We start from the raw sequence: 19,214 nt of genomic DNA on the forward strand, positions 1-19,214 counted from the left end.
TGAGCTGTGCTTGAACTTTGAAGACGGGGTGTGAGAGCCCCACAGCTCATATATATCACTGTTGTCAGGCAGAAACCTATTATCTCCATTATTCTAACTTTTTTCTTATTTTTTTGTTAATGCCCTACTTGACCATAGTACAGCATCACACAACAAAAGCATCAAAAGTATCCAGATCCTTGGATATGCTACTTTTGATGCTTGAGCTTGTGGATCTGCTGCTTTTAATTTGAACCCTAAAAAGTTACCATTTTGGACATATGAGGTTTCCACCCGACAGTTACATTATGTATAAATCAAGCAGTATTCACTAGAAATAGACAGATCATTCCTTTTTGACTACTATTAAGATATCTAATTATTAAGTACATGTTAGGTTACCAGGTTACCATTCTGCCAGTGCAAAAAAGAAGAGAAAAAAAAGACAGAAAGAAAAAATGCCCAGTGATATTAGTCTGGCCATGGCTAATTAAATGTAACCAAAATGTGGTATACAGTTGTATACTCTCTGAGTTAAATTAAAACTGGGTACTGTACTGATCCATTTAGACAGAAGAGCCTTCCATGTGCATTGTAGCCACTGTCTGCGGTAGCCTGCAGAAATCTAGACTGATTTACTGCTATGCAACATCCAGCTGGTCCGTTCCAGGCTATGTCTGATGCAACATAAAAATATTGGAGCATTACAGAGAAAAATATCATGTCATGCAAGGAAACGTCTCTGTTACTGAGAGTATAGGTCTATGGATCGAGCATGACACAAACACTTCCAAGGTTATGGGTTTCATTTCCTAGGATATTCAGTGGGTGGGAAATGGCACCAGAAATTAACCACACTGAGGGGTTTGATTCCTACTACGGCGATTCGTAGGATATCAACATGGAGACTGTATGATGCTTTTTGACTGCCTGGTAAGGTTTACAGTACACACAAGAAACTGGATCATTGTTTATCTAGTTGTTTATCTGCAATGTGCTATAGAATTTAAGCTTTTTATATTCCGTATTCTTCACTTGACTTGGAAAAATAACGGGCAAACACAGACGTTATGGATAGTCAGAAGAATATGTTTAATAAAAATAATTAAACCTCAATTTCCTCTATAGAACTTCATAGAAAGTAATTCAATAAATTACAAACAACTTTTTAAGACGCTTTTTCCTCCACTACTACATAAAGCATTATTTGACTACACAGACCACAACTTGCAAATATTGCAACTGTCCAATAAAACAAAAACAAAACAAAAACAAAAAATAACATTAAGAAATTGACTTCAAGGTGACATTTAGGATATTACCAAGCTTGAAAAAATAATACAAAGGCAATAATTCTATTTTTTTTTTTTTTATCATCTCAGTACTACTTTACACATTATGTAAAAGTCAAATGAACCTCCATGTACAGCAGTAGTAGTGTGTTGGGTTGTAGACTTTTTGCTTGCATATTGGTCATTGTTTCCATCACTGTTTAAAAGCAGCTATAAGACTGCTTCTGGTCATGTGTACGTAGGCTATGTGTGTGTGTATGTACGTGTGTGTACAGTATATGTGACTGGGAATCCTAGTAAAAACCTAAAAAATCTGATTAAAAGAAAGCTAAATAAAAGCAATAAAAGCAAAATTGTTAAGAGCGAACACCCCCATCTTAATATCATTCCGTGCTCTCAGTTAAGGTGTTCAATAATGTCAAGCTCGACTAAGCAGACACAGTCAAAGACCCACCAGTGTCTTTGCTGTGGGAACTGACAGCACAAGTCTACTTCACAATCATTCAAGGAAAAAGTGAATCCATGGCAGAATCAACAGTGTGGCTGGGCATTTTTGTCTAAGGACACTACAACTTTAAGGAATAGCGAAATAAGACAGAATTGATCTTGTTAAGTTCATTAGACCTGCTCATTGGTGGGAGATGAAACAAAGCAAAGAAAATAAAGAAAAAAGAAAATCATATCGCAAGTGATACATTTAAGAACACCTCTGAAGCCACATTGAACCAGGTGATTGTGAATCCACCACCCGCTGATGAATGGGTTTGTAAGGGGTTTGTATATAGCAACAGAGAAGCACTAGGACAAACACTGACTGGGTCAGTGACCACAGGTTGCTCCAACACAGACGCAATCCTGTGTCACTCCATTGTCCACCAATTCAAACACAAACATCTGGCTTTGTCCTCAACATCATTTCAGAATGTGTGTACCGAACAGCCCTCATGTGAACCAGCAGTCCAAGAAAAAGCATGGCCCTTGGGGGAGTGCCATGTTAAAAAAAACAAATCACAGAAGGTATTTGGGGGTTTGAGTGAACTCCAGTGTTTACATGTTGTCTTTGTTACAGCTGAAATTAGCAGTGAAGTGTGTGGTAGCGATAAGAGAATAACATGCCTGGGCAACTGGAGAAAAAAGAGCAACAACAGACGGTGGTTAAGGAATGAACTGCTGGGACAGAAGCAGATAGAGATGGTGAGGTACAGTACAGCTTAAGGACACTTCTACAGCTAGCTGATGCTTCCTTTGTCTGTGGACCAGTAGACTTGCGGACCAGGTGAAATAATTAAATATATTGTATGAAGCCTAAAAACTGCCAACAATACAGGCGCTATATTGAGCCCTTCCTACAGTAAGCCTGTCAAGTACTGTATACAATTCAGCACCTGATAAATGAAACCGCCACCTCATCTGTATGTTAAACCAATGTTTGTACCATGTACCCCTTCCGTCAATAGGCACATTATTGTCGTGCAACATGATTTCCAAAACAGAAGCATAAATACCCAGACCAAGGCAATAGCTCTGAGAATGTTTCATGTGGTTTCTACTTGTCATAGCCTGGCCTCCTTGTCAATGAAAGTTTTTCCTTAATACAAAGCATACAGATTGGAACGTTATGGAGGCAGCTAATACCAACAGAGTCAACAGGCCAAGTCCAATGGAAAAAAGAAGCCCAGCCAACCTCAAGCACACGGGCAGAACACAGTGAAAGGAAGCTCTGGAAAATGGCTCTAACTAACACACATTTCAATGGGGAAAGGAAAAGGCAAGTAAACCTGTGTCGCACACACGGACATGTGCTTGTTGATGTCCATTTGCACGAGCACACCAAACCCATACATGCATGTAACTTAGAGGGCATATTAGCACAGTGAACCCAATCCCTTTATGCTTCAGTTGAGGTACGATGCATTTTAAACACACCAGCGGGTAGAAGTCTCTTGATGTGAACCAGAACTACACAGAGACCACTGACTGATCAGACTCCACTACAGTCAACAAGGGCAGTATTTGGCACACAGTAAAAGGTTGATTTCTGTCTTCATAGTCCCAGCGGTTTTATTGGACCTATACACTGTATTAGGAATCAAGTGATGCGCAAGTGAGTGTGGGTGTAAGCCTTTTATGTGTAGCTAAAGTGCACCAGAGTTTTAATTCCAATATGAAATATCCATATCCAACAATACAAATCTGACCTCTACTTTTACAGAATGATAGTACATAATTAAAACAAATTGTTTTTGTTGATGTTGTTGATAGATACCAACTCAAAAGAATTGGTTGGCAAAAGATCACACAATAACCCTCAGAGGTACTGAATTATGAAATTCATTCATTTTTTTTTCACCCACACAATGAAACTATGGCATTTTAGAAATGAACTCTTGGGTTTGATATGATGTTTAGTTGGACTGATTTATATTTAGTTGCGAGTCGGTGTCGCGCACCCAAGTATAGCTCAGGCTTTAGTGGTGGTAGATAGGTAGGTGGGTGAGGCTGTGTGACTTTTGTGCAGTTGGGGTTTGCAAATGGCCGACAAGAGAGGATCTACAGCTTCAGTGACATTCATTAGCTGCCCGAGTTATTGCTGACATATCCAAAGTATGATCTGCAAAGCATAAGTGTCAAGGAACCTGGAAAAAGTATATTTACAAAATGGAACCAAAATGTCACCCCCACCCCAAGCCCTCCCTCCCCTCCACACTCAAAATATATTACTAGTACAGCTCGACAGGAGCGTGTATGTAGTTTCACTTTTTTAATAAAATTAAATCCTGACATGGTAATTACAATAATGCCATTTTGATTTCTTTTTTTCTTTTTGTTTGTTTGTTGCAATTGTACATCATGATGTAATACAAGTTCACAAAGAGTTTCAGAAACCTACTAAAATCTGACATGCAAAATGTCTCTCAAAACAAGACTGTACCTTGTGAACAAACACTGAAATTTCATTTCAGTTCCTTTAAGTCGTGGTTGTTTTGTTTTGTTTAGTTTTTTGTTTTGTTTTTTCTTCTTTTTCTCAAAGTTTTTTTTTGTTGTTGTTTAGTTTAGTTTTTTCAAGTCTTTATTACACAACATTTTAGTTAGTTCTCATATTTACATGTAAAGAAATCACAACGTTAAGTGCAGGGAAATCCATATATATGTGTACATTTCTAAGTGATACATAAATATATTTATATTTATATATTCATGGGATCAGTCTTCGCCACTCGAGTCCGAGTCGTCCGATGAAGACGTGTTGCTCTCGGAGTCCGAGTCCGAGCCCTCGGGACCACTGTTGTCCTTCTGTTCTGCCAACTCCTCTTCCTCCTGCATTTCTTCCTCCTCCCCTTCTTCCTCATCGTCTTCGAACACAACTCCTCCTCCTCCCAGCTTCTTTGGCGCGGGCGGCCGTGCTTCCACGAGGGGCTTGGGGGGGCTGGGGTCCGTGTTGTTTGAGCTCTGCGGCCGCTGCTGCTGTGCCGCTGTGGACATTGGGAGGTTAAGGCCTGGAGTGAGAAGCATCCCTGGGTACACCAGATTCATACTGGACAGGAGCAAGGGGTTTAGAGACAGGGGGTGACCTGAGGACGCAGAGGCAGCCGAAGCACTTAGTGCGGCGGTGGTGACGGAGGAGGAGGATGAGGAGGAGGAGGCAGCGGTGCTGGAGCTGGAGGGCGGATCCCGCCCGCTGGGGCCCTCTGTCCTTTCTCTTTTGGTGTTTAAGGTGTGTGAGGAGGAGGGGGCTTTGGAGGCAGAGCGATCCTTGGCCTTGTCCACGGAAGAGGCCTTCGGCGTCACGGCGGCGCCCTCCTGAGGAGGCTTCCCCATTAGGCTGCTCATGCCCAGCAGGTTGGGCAAGCCGGCCATGCCAGAGAGCATCATGGGGAACATGGCGGCCAGGTTGCTGGCGTCCGTGGGCAGGCCCATGAGACCGGCGGTGAGCTGCAGGGACTGCAGGCTCTGGAGGTTCTGCTGGAAGGCCTGCAGGCTGGGGAGGTCCATTCCAGAGAGCAGGCCGTTGGCCAGCAGAGGGTTCAGACCCAGAGAGGAGGAGGCCGGGCTGGCGGCCGCCGCCGCCGCCTTGGCCAGAGGGTTTTTGGGACGCCGTCCGCGCCGACTCACCTCTTCAGGAACGATGGGTCCCGTCAGGATACGGTCAAACATGCTCTCTGGGAGGTAGCCCTGGATCGTACACAAAACAATAAACACACTGGATTAGCTCACAGCCTAGTCCTAAAGTCAGGATTTACAAATTATTATTATTATTATCATAATTATTTTATCCAGAGACCTTGATTTGAAGATGTAAGTTCAATTTGACGTATTTATAATAGTAAAATATACACATGAAACAACAGTACAGGGTTACCTACGCAGTTTGACCAGTGCCCAAAATATGTTGGTTTTGGAAATTGTGAAATTCTGTTTCCATCGTTTTCCAGACTTTATCAACATGCAAAGGTATTGTCAGACCTGGAGTTTGGACTTTTGGATGTGTAAATAAAATGTAAGTAAAACTCACCGATTGTTTGACCACATCTGCCCACTCTGGTGGAACCCCATACTCTGGGTTCTCTTGAAGGAACCGACACAGGTCCTTAAGAGGAGGGGCAAAGGCACCACCAACCTGCAGTCAACACAGGACAGGTTAGCACAGACCACAGTGTAACAGACACACACACACACACACACACACAAGATGATAAATACACACAAAAATTATGTGCATTTTGGAGAAGTGTTTCCCAAACAATGGGTCCCACTTTTGGGTCGCGGGCAAATTTCATAAGTCAAAGTCATAAGTAAATCCCTTTTTTGCCAACATCATTATTTTTGGGCAACGATTTTATGAATGACATTTTTAATACATTTTGCCATATTTTTACAGTAGTTATACTAAAGCCGAGAAACAGCAGATCTACAAGCTCACAACGTGTCGCGCTGATCAACTTTTCTGTGCATGACACTGTTACGCAACTAAGTATAAATCATGTTTAACCTCTAAATGTCTAATCTTCATCCTAAACCCAAATTTAACCTTTTTCTAATAGTAAATGTATCTCTAAAAACTTTTTTTTTCCCAGCGCTAGTTACTCCAATACATGACTTTGGGTGTATGTCCATGTGTATTTTTACAGTGTTTCTCCATTGTATCAAATACTCATATCCATATCCATATCCATATATACTCATATCTAATATCTGTATGTCCCTTCTCTGATTGGACAATATAATAATGAGCACATCTATACATGATCATCATACTGTTTCTTCAGGAACAGTATTTTCTAGTGTGAAGTGTGTGTGTGAGATATATTATATATATTCTTTACCATAAAACAAAATTGTTTCATCTCATTAATGTCTACCGGTATTTAGCATTATTCTTATTATACTTTTTGGACATTTGGTCCTCCCAAGTATAGTAATACAAACACACACGCACAAACGTCTGAAGAACTCACTTTGCGTGCATTTCTCCTGTTAATGATCTGGACTCTCTCCTCTCCCGTCAGGCTGTTCACGTCGATCTTGTTGGGGTTCCTGCAGCGATGCCGCTTCTGTTTGGGCCGGCCGTCTTGGAACTGAAAGTGCATCTGCATCTGCTTGTTCACACCCTGGACCACGGACACACACACACACACACACACACACACACACACACACACACACACACAAACACAACACACACACACACACACACACACACACACACACACACACACACACACACACACACACACACACACACACACACACACAATAAAGACTGTTAGTTCGGTGTAAATTCTTTACACATTATTTGACAGCACAGCGGGGAGAAACAGCTAAGGCAGGCTTTAACCTTTGCTTTGTTCCATTCATGTTCATGTAAGATGATTCTAAACATGTATTCTATTGCTCGTTTGACCACTTGAAATATTCTTTACTTTTAAAATAACTAATAACGGACAATAGCCGATCTACAAGCTCACAACACATGGCAGCTTGACAGAGCGAAGTGAAAAGGTCCTCACAGGAATGAAGGCTCCGGTGTCGGCCACAAAGCCCGGGTGCTCATTCAGCCACTGGTCCAGCTCCTTCCTCCTGGGAGCGTCGTCTCCTGCCAGCCGCGTGCCGTCCTTCAGGTTGATGACCGGCACCCTGCTCTCCGTGTCCCCACCACTGGGGCCCTGCTGGCTGTATCCCAATGTGGAGGCGGTGGCACTGGGTGCACCCAACTGGCCAATGCCCCCCCACCCTGGCAGCACCTGGAGAGAAACACATTCATACAGTACTTACTGGTAGGGCTGTCACAATTATTACATAATCGTCTAATCGTGATTATTTGACATTATCGCAATTATTTTGTCATAATCGTCATAATCGTGAATGTTGAAAAATGTCAGAAATAGTGGAAATAGCAGATCTACAAGCTCACAACGCGTCGCATTGCGACGCGTTGTGAGCTTGTAGATCGGCTATTTCCACTATCAATGTTATTTTTTAAGTAGTAAGTTGTCAAATATGTCAGTAATGTATTTTGTATATTTAGGTTATGTGTCATATCTACCATATGCAACTTCAAAGCCTAAAAGCCAAACAGAAATGTAATTATCAACGACAAATACACAATTAAATCGTTAATCGCCAATTATTTGAGTGACAATTAATCGTCATGTAAAATGTCATATCGTGACAGCCCTACTTACTGGCCATGAAAAGCGGTGGCAACTGGAGAAGTGCTAGTAGTAGTGTGAAGGTTTTAAAGATAATGACAATAAAACATTTACAGTATGTTGACATTGTAATTCATTCATTGAAAATGAATGTACTTACTTTTCATTCATATTGTTATATTGTATAGTTATAGCCTCTAATATTTGGCTGCTTGTACTGTACCTGTATGTATGAGTGAGTGATACATAAATCTCTCTTGATTCTTGTCAAAGCCATGAATGCTTTGAAAATTATGTTTTTTTTATTTTATTTATTAATGTATGCTATGAAAACAATAAAATGAAATCCATTGATGTGGAAGGAAGCAGCACTCCAAAATAAAACTTTGTACCTGGTTCCAGTTTAATAAATGATCAACAGTCACGTTACGTGACCCCCTGAATATAAAAATGACCACGTTAAAAGAACAGGCAGCATTAAGTTTTATATCATGAGAGTAGGGTAAATAAATGTCCTGTTGCATCACCAGTAAGGCAGACAGCAGAAGGAGTCTTACGTGATCTGATACAGCAGGGACTCTGCTCCTGTTCATGAAGAGCAGGTCCATGCCTTCCACGTTCTTCCTCCTTCCCCTCCTCCTCTTCATGACCGGCTGGCCGTCCAGCACTCCGTTCAGCCTCATCTGACCAGCAGCCACACCTGGAAGAACTGTGGGGACAAGCAGCCTGTTAGCTGAAGGATTAACCACACCTGGAGGAACTGGGGGGACAACCACCACTTAAACCAGTGGTTCTCAACCTTTTCAGGCTGTGACCCCCAAAATAATCATATTTTAACTGGGGACCCTCCACACCCTGACGAGCACTAAGAGTTGAGCCATTACATTTTGTATAACATGGTTCTAATGTGAAAATAGCAGATCTACATGCTCACAACGCCTGATTGCGAGGCGTTGTGACCCACAGGTTGAGACACAGGTTGAGAACCACTGACTTAAACCATGAGTCCCTCAGTGACTATTCTGTTTCAATCTACATCGGGAGTCTTCAACAGGGGGTCCAGGACCTTGTCTTTTTTTCACAGTGCGGTGTTCCTACAAATGTGTTCCCCGCTGGGGAAAAACAAAAATCTCTGTGTCATAGGGAGTTTATTTTTACATTAACCACTTGAACCCTCGCATCCGTATTCTGGGGAGAACAGATAGCAGATCTACGAGACGCTTTGAGCTTGTAGATCGGCTATTTTCTGCAAAGAGGTTTAGTGTAGATGGAAAAAAAGAATAGACCAAGTATAGAGCAAAAGGTCAAGTTTTGACAGTTTAAGTACCGGTAGTTAAAAGACTGAAAATACAATACATGAGTATGTGTCTTATACAGTATTTTCTGGACTATAAGGCGCACCTGACTATAAGGCGCACTGTCAATGAATGGTCTATTTTCAAACTGTTTTCATATATAAGGCGCACCTGACTATAAGGCGCACATAATAGACGCTACCGTTGCGTTATGCATCCAACAGATGGAGCTGTGCTAAAGGGAATGTCAATGTCAATGAATGATCCATATATAAGGCGCACTGGACTATAAGGCGCACTGTAGTTTTTTGAGAAAATTAAAGGCTTTTAAGTGCGCCTTATAGTCCGGAAAATACGGTAACTATTTAACTTATGTGTATATTTACACACATTTTGAATATTTGCAAATGTTATATATATACATACACACACAATGTATTATCTCTATCCAACACTTATTTGTTTTAAGAGAAGGTGCCATCCATGTTACTTTAAAACCACACATTTAAATCATAATATAATGCAGAACTTTCTAAATAGTGATGTCAGCTTGCTGCCATCTAGTGGTTATACCAGGGAAACAGACCTTAGGCATTGACACTCATATTAATTGGAGGTCCTTGACATGAAAAGGTTTGAGAACCACTGATATAAGGTTTTCACAGAGAGAGAAAGAGAGCACCATAAGGCAGTGAGTGTTCCAAGTGATGGAAGTATACCGTGTTGGAAGCTGCTCTGTGGCTTGGTCATGTCAGCCAGGTCTGTGTCTGAGGCGTTCTGCAGCTCATGCAGCCTGGCCAGGTACTGCTGCTGGGCCTGCTGGGGGCCCTCCTCTGATTCCAGGGGTCTCTTCAGAGGCAAACCCTGCTTCTGGAAGGTCAACTTTAAGCCCCCTTCCTGCTGCACAGAGGGTAAAAGTGCACGCACAAACAGACACAGAGTCAAACAGGTATAGGAACAAGTAGGATTGATGAAAGGAAAAACTAACAAAAAGGAAACTAAATTAACCACCATTCTGGGGGGGGAAGGTTCACCAAAAATAACCCATCTACAAGCTAGTTTGGCTAATATTGTCGAAGAGATTTGGTGTTAACGGAAAAAGTATTTAGTCGTTGAAACTCAAGACTGGTTCTCATCAGCCTGTTCAAACTGGCAGCCCATATCTGATTTGTTTCCTATCCAGATTGGAGTGGGATTGGTTTTATGCTGATGTCTGAACAAGGCTAAGTAATGTTATTCATATCTGATTAGCTAAAATCTGCTCCTGTGTGTTTTTATGTGACTCCAATCTAGATCAATCTTCACAAATCAGATTTATAGTAGATTTGGGCTGCCAGTCTGAACAGAAGACTAGAGGCGTGGAAGTGGTCAAAGGATGTGACCCAGAACTCAATAGCAATAAAGAAAGCCTGGAAAAACATTCCCTCAAAGTTATACACAAGTAAAAATAAAAGAACCACAAAAGGAAGGTTGTGTGTGTGTGTGTGTGTGTGTGTGTGTGTGTGTGTGTGTGTGTGTGTGTGTGTGTGTGTGTGTGTGTGTGTGTGTGTGTGTGTGTGTGTGTGTGTGTGTTGGGGGAGGGGGGGTGTAGTGGCTAGTGGAGTAAAGGGTAAAGGGATCCAATCACACTCTAGAGTGCAGTAAGATGCCACGTCACAGGGTAGCAGCAATCAGCATATCCATCACTGACTGACTTATCCATCACATTGGTGCTAAGTTAAGGCTCACGTCTTCAATTTGAGATTATTTTCCAGATAGAATACATATCGTCTGTCGGGTGGAAAAACCTCATACGTCCAAATGTTACTTTTCAGGTTTCAAATTCAAAAATAGCTCAAAAGGCGTTGCTGGGCACCACATTTCGAGCTTGTGGATCTGCTCTTTTGGATACTTTTGTGTGACGCTGTAGTATGAACAAGTATAGGACCTTGCAGGGTTAACTTACGAAAAAACACAAAAGTTAGAATATGGAGATAAGAGGTTTCTGCCCAACAGCAACGATATAAGTGCCAGTGCAATAAGTAAGCTGAAGGTATCTTCCTCTTTGAACCTGTACTGAGACTATACAGCTACTGTACATAGTGTGCATTGAAGAGCTTTCAATACCTTGAATTCAGATCAATTCAAGACCATTATACCGGCAGCAATACTTAAATCCCCAAATGTCCACACATGCTAAGAAAGCGATTTAGATGGCATGTTGTTTTAGACAGATGTTAGGTTTGAAGTACTTGGTATCCTGATTACTTTGTACTACTTCTTTGCAATCTATTTATGTGAAGATAGACCCTGTTGTTTGTTGACTAGTGTTCTTTCCATTTACTCTGATCATGTAGTACTTTGTTAAGTCACTCTGACTGGAGAGTGAAGATTCCCTGCTAAATGCTTCACATGCAAATTGTAATTAAATAAATCAAAGCAGCACCCACAGTCAAAGGCTACATTTCAAGCACATTATAATCCAGATGCTCAAAACCGTTACATATAATCAAAAATGAGCCAGTATTATATTCTCAAGACACAAGGGCTTTCTAGTGGCATAATCTCAACCTCGGAGGCCAGCTCAGATCAAGTGGGTTAATCTATTTATAGACCAAGGGAGGTTGCCATCAAATTAAGCCCACTCAAGTGGTCAAAACCACCAATCATCACCAAAGGAAAAAGAAAAGACGGAGAGAGAAACATGCTGAACACTGCGACTAATGTTGGTTAGAAGAAGTAGCAGGTCGGAAGGGCAGAGCGCAGCACGGGGCAGGCGAGGGGGGGTTTGGTGGAGAAATGAAAAATCAACATACATCGTTGAGTTTGACTGAGAACTCCTTGTTTTCTGCAACATGCAGCTTCTTCACCTTTGACCCCTGGGGCGAGGCAGAGGGGTCCTCGCCCAGGCTGTTGTTTGCACTGTCCAGCAGCTTGGTGGTGTAGAAGGAGGCCACGGCCCCGCCCGGCTCGTAGGTCCGCCGCGTCCCCGGCCACTTCCCCTTCAGCACGGCCTGGCAGATGCTGTCCAGACGGTTGATCATCACGCGGTCCTGAGTGAGTGAAGGGACACACACACACGGACATACACGGACATACACGGACAGAGGGTCAGACAGTCCCTAGGTACTGTATTGTGAGAAAAAAACAGACAAACTGGGTATGAGTAAAAAGGAGGGGAAAAGCCTTTAATTATTCAAAGGCAACTACCAACATGTTTTGACCTTGAAAGGTCTTCATTAGGGTGGAAATGAAGATCTTCCAAGGTCGAAACATGTTGGCCGTTGCCTTAAATAAAGGCCTTTCTTCCTTTTTCCTCCTGAGGATGCTGCTATTTTTTTTTACGTTAGATCTTGTTTGATTCGTGAGCACCACTGACCATTTTAACTATTGTTACCTTTATATGTCTCCTGTAAGCAACTGGTTGTCCTGTTTTGTTCTGAGGTACTGTACTGTATTGTATTGACCTTATATCTCCATATTTCCTCTTTTTTTGTTTATTCATAAATTATTGTCCAATGCAAAAGTAGCAAAAATAGCCTGTTTTACAATAGGTTTTAGAAGGTTTCACCTATGATGACATGCCCAAAATGAAAAGTGGTTAAGTCTGTCTGTGAGTTTTATAAATATTTAACCAATGAAAAGTATAAACCTGAGCTTGCGACTAAATATTAACTACATTGGAACTGCTCTGCTTTCTTTACATAGGTGGGGGATTGAAGACCCCTCCTCTTGGGTTTATTTCTCAACATACAGTAAATATAACCTTAGCAACCAACTATACCACTGGTACTTATAATGTTAACACGTAGCCTCTTAACCACATTTAAAGCAAACACTTTAAATCAAATCTTCAAAAATAAAATTGAGATGGTGGTCCGCAAGCCAAATATACATATCAATTTGGGCATTTAGCAGAAGCTCTTCATATCATTTCGGGGGCCAGAGGGGACAAACGTCAACGACGTAATGATGTTTCTTCATCATTCTTTTGGGGGCTTGTTGTAATGTTTACCTTGGGCCAGTAGGATGCGGCCAGCATGTATCCTCCCTGGAAGGGGTGATGGTGGTGATGAGAGGAGTTGTTGATGCCGTTCTCGGCCACGTGGCTGTCCTGCGTCTCGTCCTGCGTCATGCTGAGGGAGGCCACGCTGTCCTCGTCAAAGCCCTTCATGCTGGCCACCGCCGCCACTGGAAACACACAGGGCACAACACCATCTTCAGAGACATACAAACAAACCCTGTTGATTTTGACCATCTTCATCTGAAATGTTTTGGTTTTAGTCTAGTTTTTAGTTGACTAAATCTACAGTTGATTTTGTCGACTAAAATAATAATAGTATATTATCTCTGTCGGGTGGAAACATCATATCCAAAACGGTTACGTTTCAGGATTCAAATTCAAAAGTAGCAAAAGAAGCAGATCTACAAGATCAAAGCGTGTTGCTTCGCGCTTGTGGATCTGCTACATTTGATGCTTCTGTATGCATACTGTATATCAAGTACAGAGTAAATTGATGAATTATAATAAGGTTATAATAAGGAGATAAGATGTCATGAACAAAATATATTCTAAACAATTAAGAAGAGGAGAACAGTTTGTCGTCAGTATGCAGAAACCTTTCAGAGAACTCTGCTCTAAGTCAGCATGTGAGGAGAGCTAGTTATGATGAGGCACAGCAGGCTTCCATCAACCTCACAGAGAGGACCATATTCAAACACAGTCAGGGTGGGGAAACTGGCACAAGCTACAGTACTTTGCAAAATGTGGGTACATTTTTTTATCAAGGCTGTTACATTTGTAAACACTACCAGGCAGTTGGAATGGCTCAGAAAAAAAAATCACACCAGTGTGAACTGAGCGGTGGTGTCCATTCATTTCAAGGCTGTGTGTGTGTGTGTGTTTGTTTGTTTGTTTGTTTGTTTGTTTGTGTGTGTGTGTGTGTGTGTGTGTCTGTGTGTGTGTGTGTGTGTGTGTGTGTGTGTGTGTGTGTGTGTGTGTGTGTGTGTGTGTGTGTGTGTGTGTGCATGTACATTTCAAGGCTGCTCAACAGCACCTCTCTGGTCACCTAGCGGTATTGCTGGCTAGGCTCAGGCTACAGACACACACGCATAGACGCATACACACTAAGGAGAACACACGCTCAAAAACTGGACCGTTTCTGTAGAAAGAAGCAGACACCTTACGCCAGCATAAAGTGTGGAAAGCTTAACCACTTAACCCCATTATCCATATTGTGAGGTTAGCTTTCACAGAAAATAGCAGATCGAAAAGCTTGTGAGCTTGTCGATCGGCTATTTCCAGCGAAGGCTTTCCCTACAAGAACAGAAAACAGAAAATAGTATAGAGCCCTGAGGAACTCCCTAAGGAACTCCGGTCAACCATATAGGGTTTAAGTGGTTAATAATTTCAGATGCCTAGGCAACCCTGGATGAAAACATGTATTTAGAGAGGTGGCCCTGTAGCAAGGCTGCATTCTATTCCACTATAAATTAACTTCCTCTAATCACTTCCCCCTCAGGGGAATCCCTTTCCAAACCAGAAGTTACACTGTTGTCATCTTGTATGTCGTTCAATTCTGACAATAATGACTCAAGTCTCCAATAATCACTCTCCAAGGACAATGTGAATGAGTCCGCTACTCTGTACACTTCAGCTGTATCACATCACGTGTTGTATCGTGTCTTTCACACTCTGCTTAGTTTACTGTCTCTCTACACTGGCCTGTGTAAAAGCTTACAAAATAAAAATGCAAGTAATCCCTAAGTTGTGACCAGCTCTCTCGGACTGTGTTTGAAAATGTTCCAGGCAGACCAACATAAAGCATAAAGCTTTTCCCAGATAGTCAAATTTATCTTACCTTTATTATTCATAAAAAAAATGTACTAATTTCTTCGCTTGTTTACGACAGTGGTTCTCAACCTGTGGGTCGGGACCCCCAGAGGGGTCCCCAAATTCTTTTGGGGGTCCCCAGATGATTAACTTAATGTGCAAAATAGTTTTCTCACTCAACAGTAAACAAACAACATAAAGTTTAGAGGGTATGCACATTTCTAAAGTGACAATCTAAGGACTTTTTAATACCTATAACATGACAAATTAAACATTGGTCAAATTGTCAAATATTAGAGGCAGAAATTGTGAAAATAGCCGATCTACATGCTCACAATGCCTCGCGTTCACAATAGAACTGCGTTATACAAAATGCCTCAACTCTTAATGCTCGTCAGGGTGGGGGGTCCCCAGGGTCGCGGCCTGAAAAGGTTGAGAACCACTGGTTTCCGACATACTCACACTGTACTTGTGTGGAGAGTTTTACAGATCTACACTCACCCATCTTCTTTCCTTCCCCTTCCTCGTTCTCGCTGTCTTCTGACGACGAGGAGGAGGACGACGAGGATGACGAAGACCCCGAGGAGCCAGACGAGGAGGAGGAAGACGAGGAGCCGGACCCCGAGTGCGAGGAGGAAGACGAAGACGACGACGACGACGAAGAGGAGTGCGACGAAGAGCTGGACGAGGAGCCGTCCGAGTCGGAGCCGGAGCCACGCCTGGCGGCCTTGCGGCTCCTCTTCTTCTCCTTCTTGGGTTTCCTCTCCGACGAGTTGGGCGTGAGGGGCTTGGTCCGTGCCGCCTCCATTAGGCTTCCAGTCTCCTCCTTGATGCCCATGACGGGCTTCTCCTCTAGGCCCGTGGGAGTGGCCGGTGCCGGGAGAGGCGTCCAACTCTCCCCCTGCTTCTCCTGGCTCTCCTCGCCATCTGATGCCGGCTCCTCCTTGGGCACGATGCCAGCTGCAGCAGGCATCTGGATCCCTGTGTCCTGCTGGGTGGGCGGGGTGGGGAGCGGAGACCCACTCAGCACTGCGCTGCTGGCAGCCTGGTACTGTGGGTGTAAAAGCGGTGTGGATGTGTGTGAATGCTGCTGCTGCTGAGCGGTCTTGGTCTGGCTGTAGTTCCGCTGGGCGTTCATGAAGAGCAGCTCTGGGTCTCGGAGGATGTGGTAGTCCGTGCGGCTGACGCCGTGCTTGGCGGCACCGACGAGCAGGTCGTGGTCGTGCGAGGCGGGCACCCACCACACGGGCAGGTCAGACCCCAGCTGGCACAGGGACAGGCGCTCGTACAGCAGCTGATGGCGCAGCACCTGCTCCCGCACCTGCCGCAGCAGCTCCACCCGGTACAGGGTGCGAGAGGCTCGCTCCTCAGTGATGGGCTGGATGGACAGTGCTGGGTCCACAGCAGAGTCTGGAGGAGAGAGAAGTGAATGAAAGCGTTAAGAACGTGGGAACATGCAAGAGAGAGGGACATTAGACTGAGCCACCGGAACAAACTATACAGTGGGTCTGTTTGTGTCTGGAGTTAAAGTGCCAGACTGTTTGCTTTTCCATGAATGATTAATCTTATATTGGCGTTCCAACATGAGAACACCACTGAGCCAGCTTGTTTCACAAGGATTCTGTCTCTGGATTGTTACTGTTCAAAAGGTAAAACAGACTGCGATGAAGAAAGACAAAGACTTGGTCTCACAGCTGGTGCTTTTTGTGCCCTTATGGCCAACACAGTGCATCATGTTGCATATTTCTACAACAGAGTTTATACCATGCAGCATTTTATTTTGCTAAAGCCTAATAGAAGGGTAATTCATTTGTCATGTTTTTGAAAGGTGTTGATAAGAAGAGTGAATTTTGTTGCAGCGAAGGCATTGGGAAGTCAAAGTAACATTACATTTCTGCAGGTAATAATTACCGGTAACTACAACAACAAACTGGCGCCTCTTGACAGCCGTGTGTGTGTGTGTGTGTGTGTGTGTGTGTGTGTGTGTGTGTGTGTGTGTGTGTGTGTGTGTGTGTGTGTGTGTGTGTGTGTGTGTGTGTGTGTGTGTGTGTGTGTGTGTGTGTGTGTGTGTGTGTGTGTGTGTGTGTGTGTTACTATACTTGTGAGGACCAAATGTCCCCACAACTAGTATACTAGAATGTATTAAATAGACATTGTGAGGACCATATTCGTGGTTGAGTTTGGGTTGGAATTAAAGTGAAACATGATTTATTCTTCATTGCCGAACAGTGTCTTGCATCTGATCTATAAGCTCAGTGCGACACGTTGTGATCTTGGAGATCGGCTATTTTTCGGCTTTAGGCTTGCGTTAAAAAATGGCGTGTGTGTGTGTGTGTGTGTGTGTGTGTGTCTGTGTAAATGTCTGACCTCCGTCTTTGGGCGGCAGGCGACACACCCTCCTGCACATGGCGGTGAAGGCCCACAGATACTTCTGCAGGCTCTCGTCTGTCTTCTTGTGCAACCGAGCCATGGCCCGGAATTTGGTCCAATCAAAGCGGCCCAGGTCCGGGTCAAACACCACGCCAAAGGTAGAAACCACGCGGTAGAAGTCAGCCTCCTCTCGCCTGGTCCATCTGCACAGAGAGGAAGAGAGATGTATCCATGGATTATAAGCTACTAAGACCTGGAACACATCTGTGTCACTCTAAATTTTAACCACTTTAACCATTATTGTATGCTTTAAAAAAACAAGAAGATGTACAAGCTCACAGCATGTAGATCTGCTATTTTTGAAAAATTGTGAAAACTTGTTCAAATCTTTGAATGTATATATTTTTAAGAGCAAACATTTGTAATGCAAATGAAGTAGAGCTCAGTCGTTGGGCTCTGACGTAGGCTCATTTCTAGCCGGCAGAACCTCTGACGAATGTCTTGTGGGACGCTTCCAATAATTCATAATTCTAGGGGGTCCTTGACATGAAAAGGTCAACTTGATATGTTTTAAAGAAAACTATTCGAATTTAGAAGAAATTTCTAGGTATTTTTTAGTCCCTCGGTCCCTGGAACAAAATATTTTCAGATGGGGGACCGCGGTCAAATACATATAATTCTAGGGGGTCCTTGACATGAAAAGGTCAACTTGATATGTTTTAAAGAAAACTATTCGAATTTAGAATTTTGTATTTTTTTAGGTTTAAAGTGAAATTAAATCTACCGGTAATGTGTGATTTGTGAGACAGTATGAAAGGTGGTTGTGGAAGATGCTTCTAAACATAAGTACTAGTCTGACCACTTCAAAGGCTCTAATCTTAGAAAAATAACTGAAAATAGCCTATCTACGAGAACTCAATGCGTCGCAGCCAACACTGGTATGAAACTAAATATAAATCATCCATAACCCTGTTTGGCATGTAGAATAAAGAGTAATGGCTGGTGAATTTCAGACTTCATGAGCCACTGTGGTCAATGGACATCAATGAAGCTGGTTTCTTGCCCTGCCTCAGTCAGTCCCCCAGATCTACAGTAGTATACACAGTTCTGTGGTGTGTCGTCTTTGTCTTGTCACCTCTGCTGGCGTGCTATCTTGGCGGCCATCTTTGGGTTGATGGTGTCGTTGAGGATGGGGGGCAGAGGTAAGAGCGGCGTGGTCATCATCATGGAGGTCTGTGGGGCTTCATGGGGCTGGGTCTGGACCTGGGTCTGGTGGATCTGAAGGATCTGCCGGCTCTTAGTGTAGCGCTGGGAGGCTGTGATCAGCCGGCGCAGCCTGGCCGTCAGCACTGAGGGTGAGGGCCAGAAGGCAGTGTTGTCCCCCCCTTCCATCACTGGAGCTGCATCTGAATGGACACACACACAGTTAGTTTGTTCGAGAATTCACATGAAGCCTATGTGTCCCTATCCTGGTTGGGGAATATTTGGTCAAAGCAGCAGATCTCCAAGCTCTTAACGTGCTGCAATGCCATGAGTTATGAGATTGTATATCGAGGGGAAAGGGGGGGGCCTATGATAGACCCCTGGGGGATTCTGGTCAACGAGGTATTGCTGTCGGGCAGAGTTAGTTCATATTCTAACGTTTTGTTTTTCTTTTGTAAATGAAGGGCTACTTAACTTTTGTGTAATGCCTACAGTGTCACACTATCAAAAGTAGCAGACCCACAAACTGTTTTGATTTTATATCTTTATATCTATCTTCAGAAAAGTAACGGTTTTGGAAACATGAGGTTTCCACCTGACAGAGACGATATAG

At 43.2% G+C, this 19,214-nt stretch overlaps 1 protein-coding gene across 4 annotated transcripts in view; it reads right to left on the reverse strand.

Annotated features, from left to right (window-relative positions):
• Nucleotides 1-3,979: 3,979 nt before the first annotated feature.
• The window catches only part of chd9 (chromodomain helicase DNA binding protein 9), a 163,058-nt gene continuing 147,823 nt past the window's right edge, over nucleotides 3,980-19,214 (reverse strand). For 2 of the 4 annotated variants that reach the window (XM_080729293.1, XM_080729296.1), the window contains 11 exons: nucleotides 18,534-18,804; nucleotides 17,396-17,601; nucleotides 15,530-16,438; nucleotides 13,211-13,386; nucleotides 12,012-12,248; nucleotides 9,936-10,116; nucleotides 8,479-8,630; nucleotides 7,280-7,513; nucleotides 6,728-6,880; nucleotides 5,785-5,889; nucleotides 3,980-5,444 (listed from right to left, as the gene is read on the reverse strand). In XM_080729293.1, the coding sequence (XP_080585419.1) occupies nucleotides 4,476-5,444; nucleotides 5,785-5,889; nucleotides 6,728-6,880; nucleotides 7,280-7,513; nucleotides 8,479-8,630; nucleotides 9,936-10,116; nucleotides 12,012-12,248; nucleotides 13,211-13,386; nucleotides 15,530-16,438; nucleotides 17,396-17,601; nucleotides 18,534-18,804 (3,593 nt within the window). In that variant the 3' untranslated portion in view covers nucleotides 3,980-4,475. The remainder of the gene's footprint in view (nucleotides 5,445-5,784; nucleotides 5,890-6,727; nucleotides 6,881-7,279; nucleotides 7,514-8,478; nucleotides 8,631-9,935; nucleotides 10,117-12,011; nucleotides 12,249-13,210; nucleotides 13,387-15,529; nucleotides 16,439-17,395; nucleotides 17,602-18,533; nucleotides 18,805-19,214) is intronic. The other 2 variants (XM_080729294.1, XM_080729295.1) reach the window with 2 other exon arrangements.

This window comes from Nannobrachium achirus (genome assembly GCF_963921795.1).
Source record: "Nannobrachium achirus genome assembly, chromosome: 7".
In the NCBI taxonomy this organism is placed as follows: Eukaryota; Metazoa; Chordata; class Actinopteri; order Myctophiformes; family Myctophidae; genus Nannobrachium; species Nannobrachium achirus.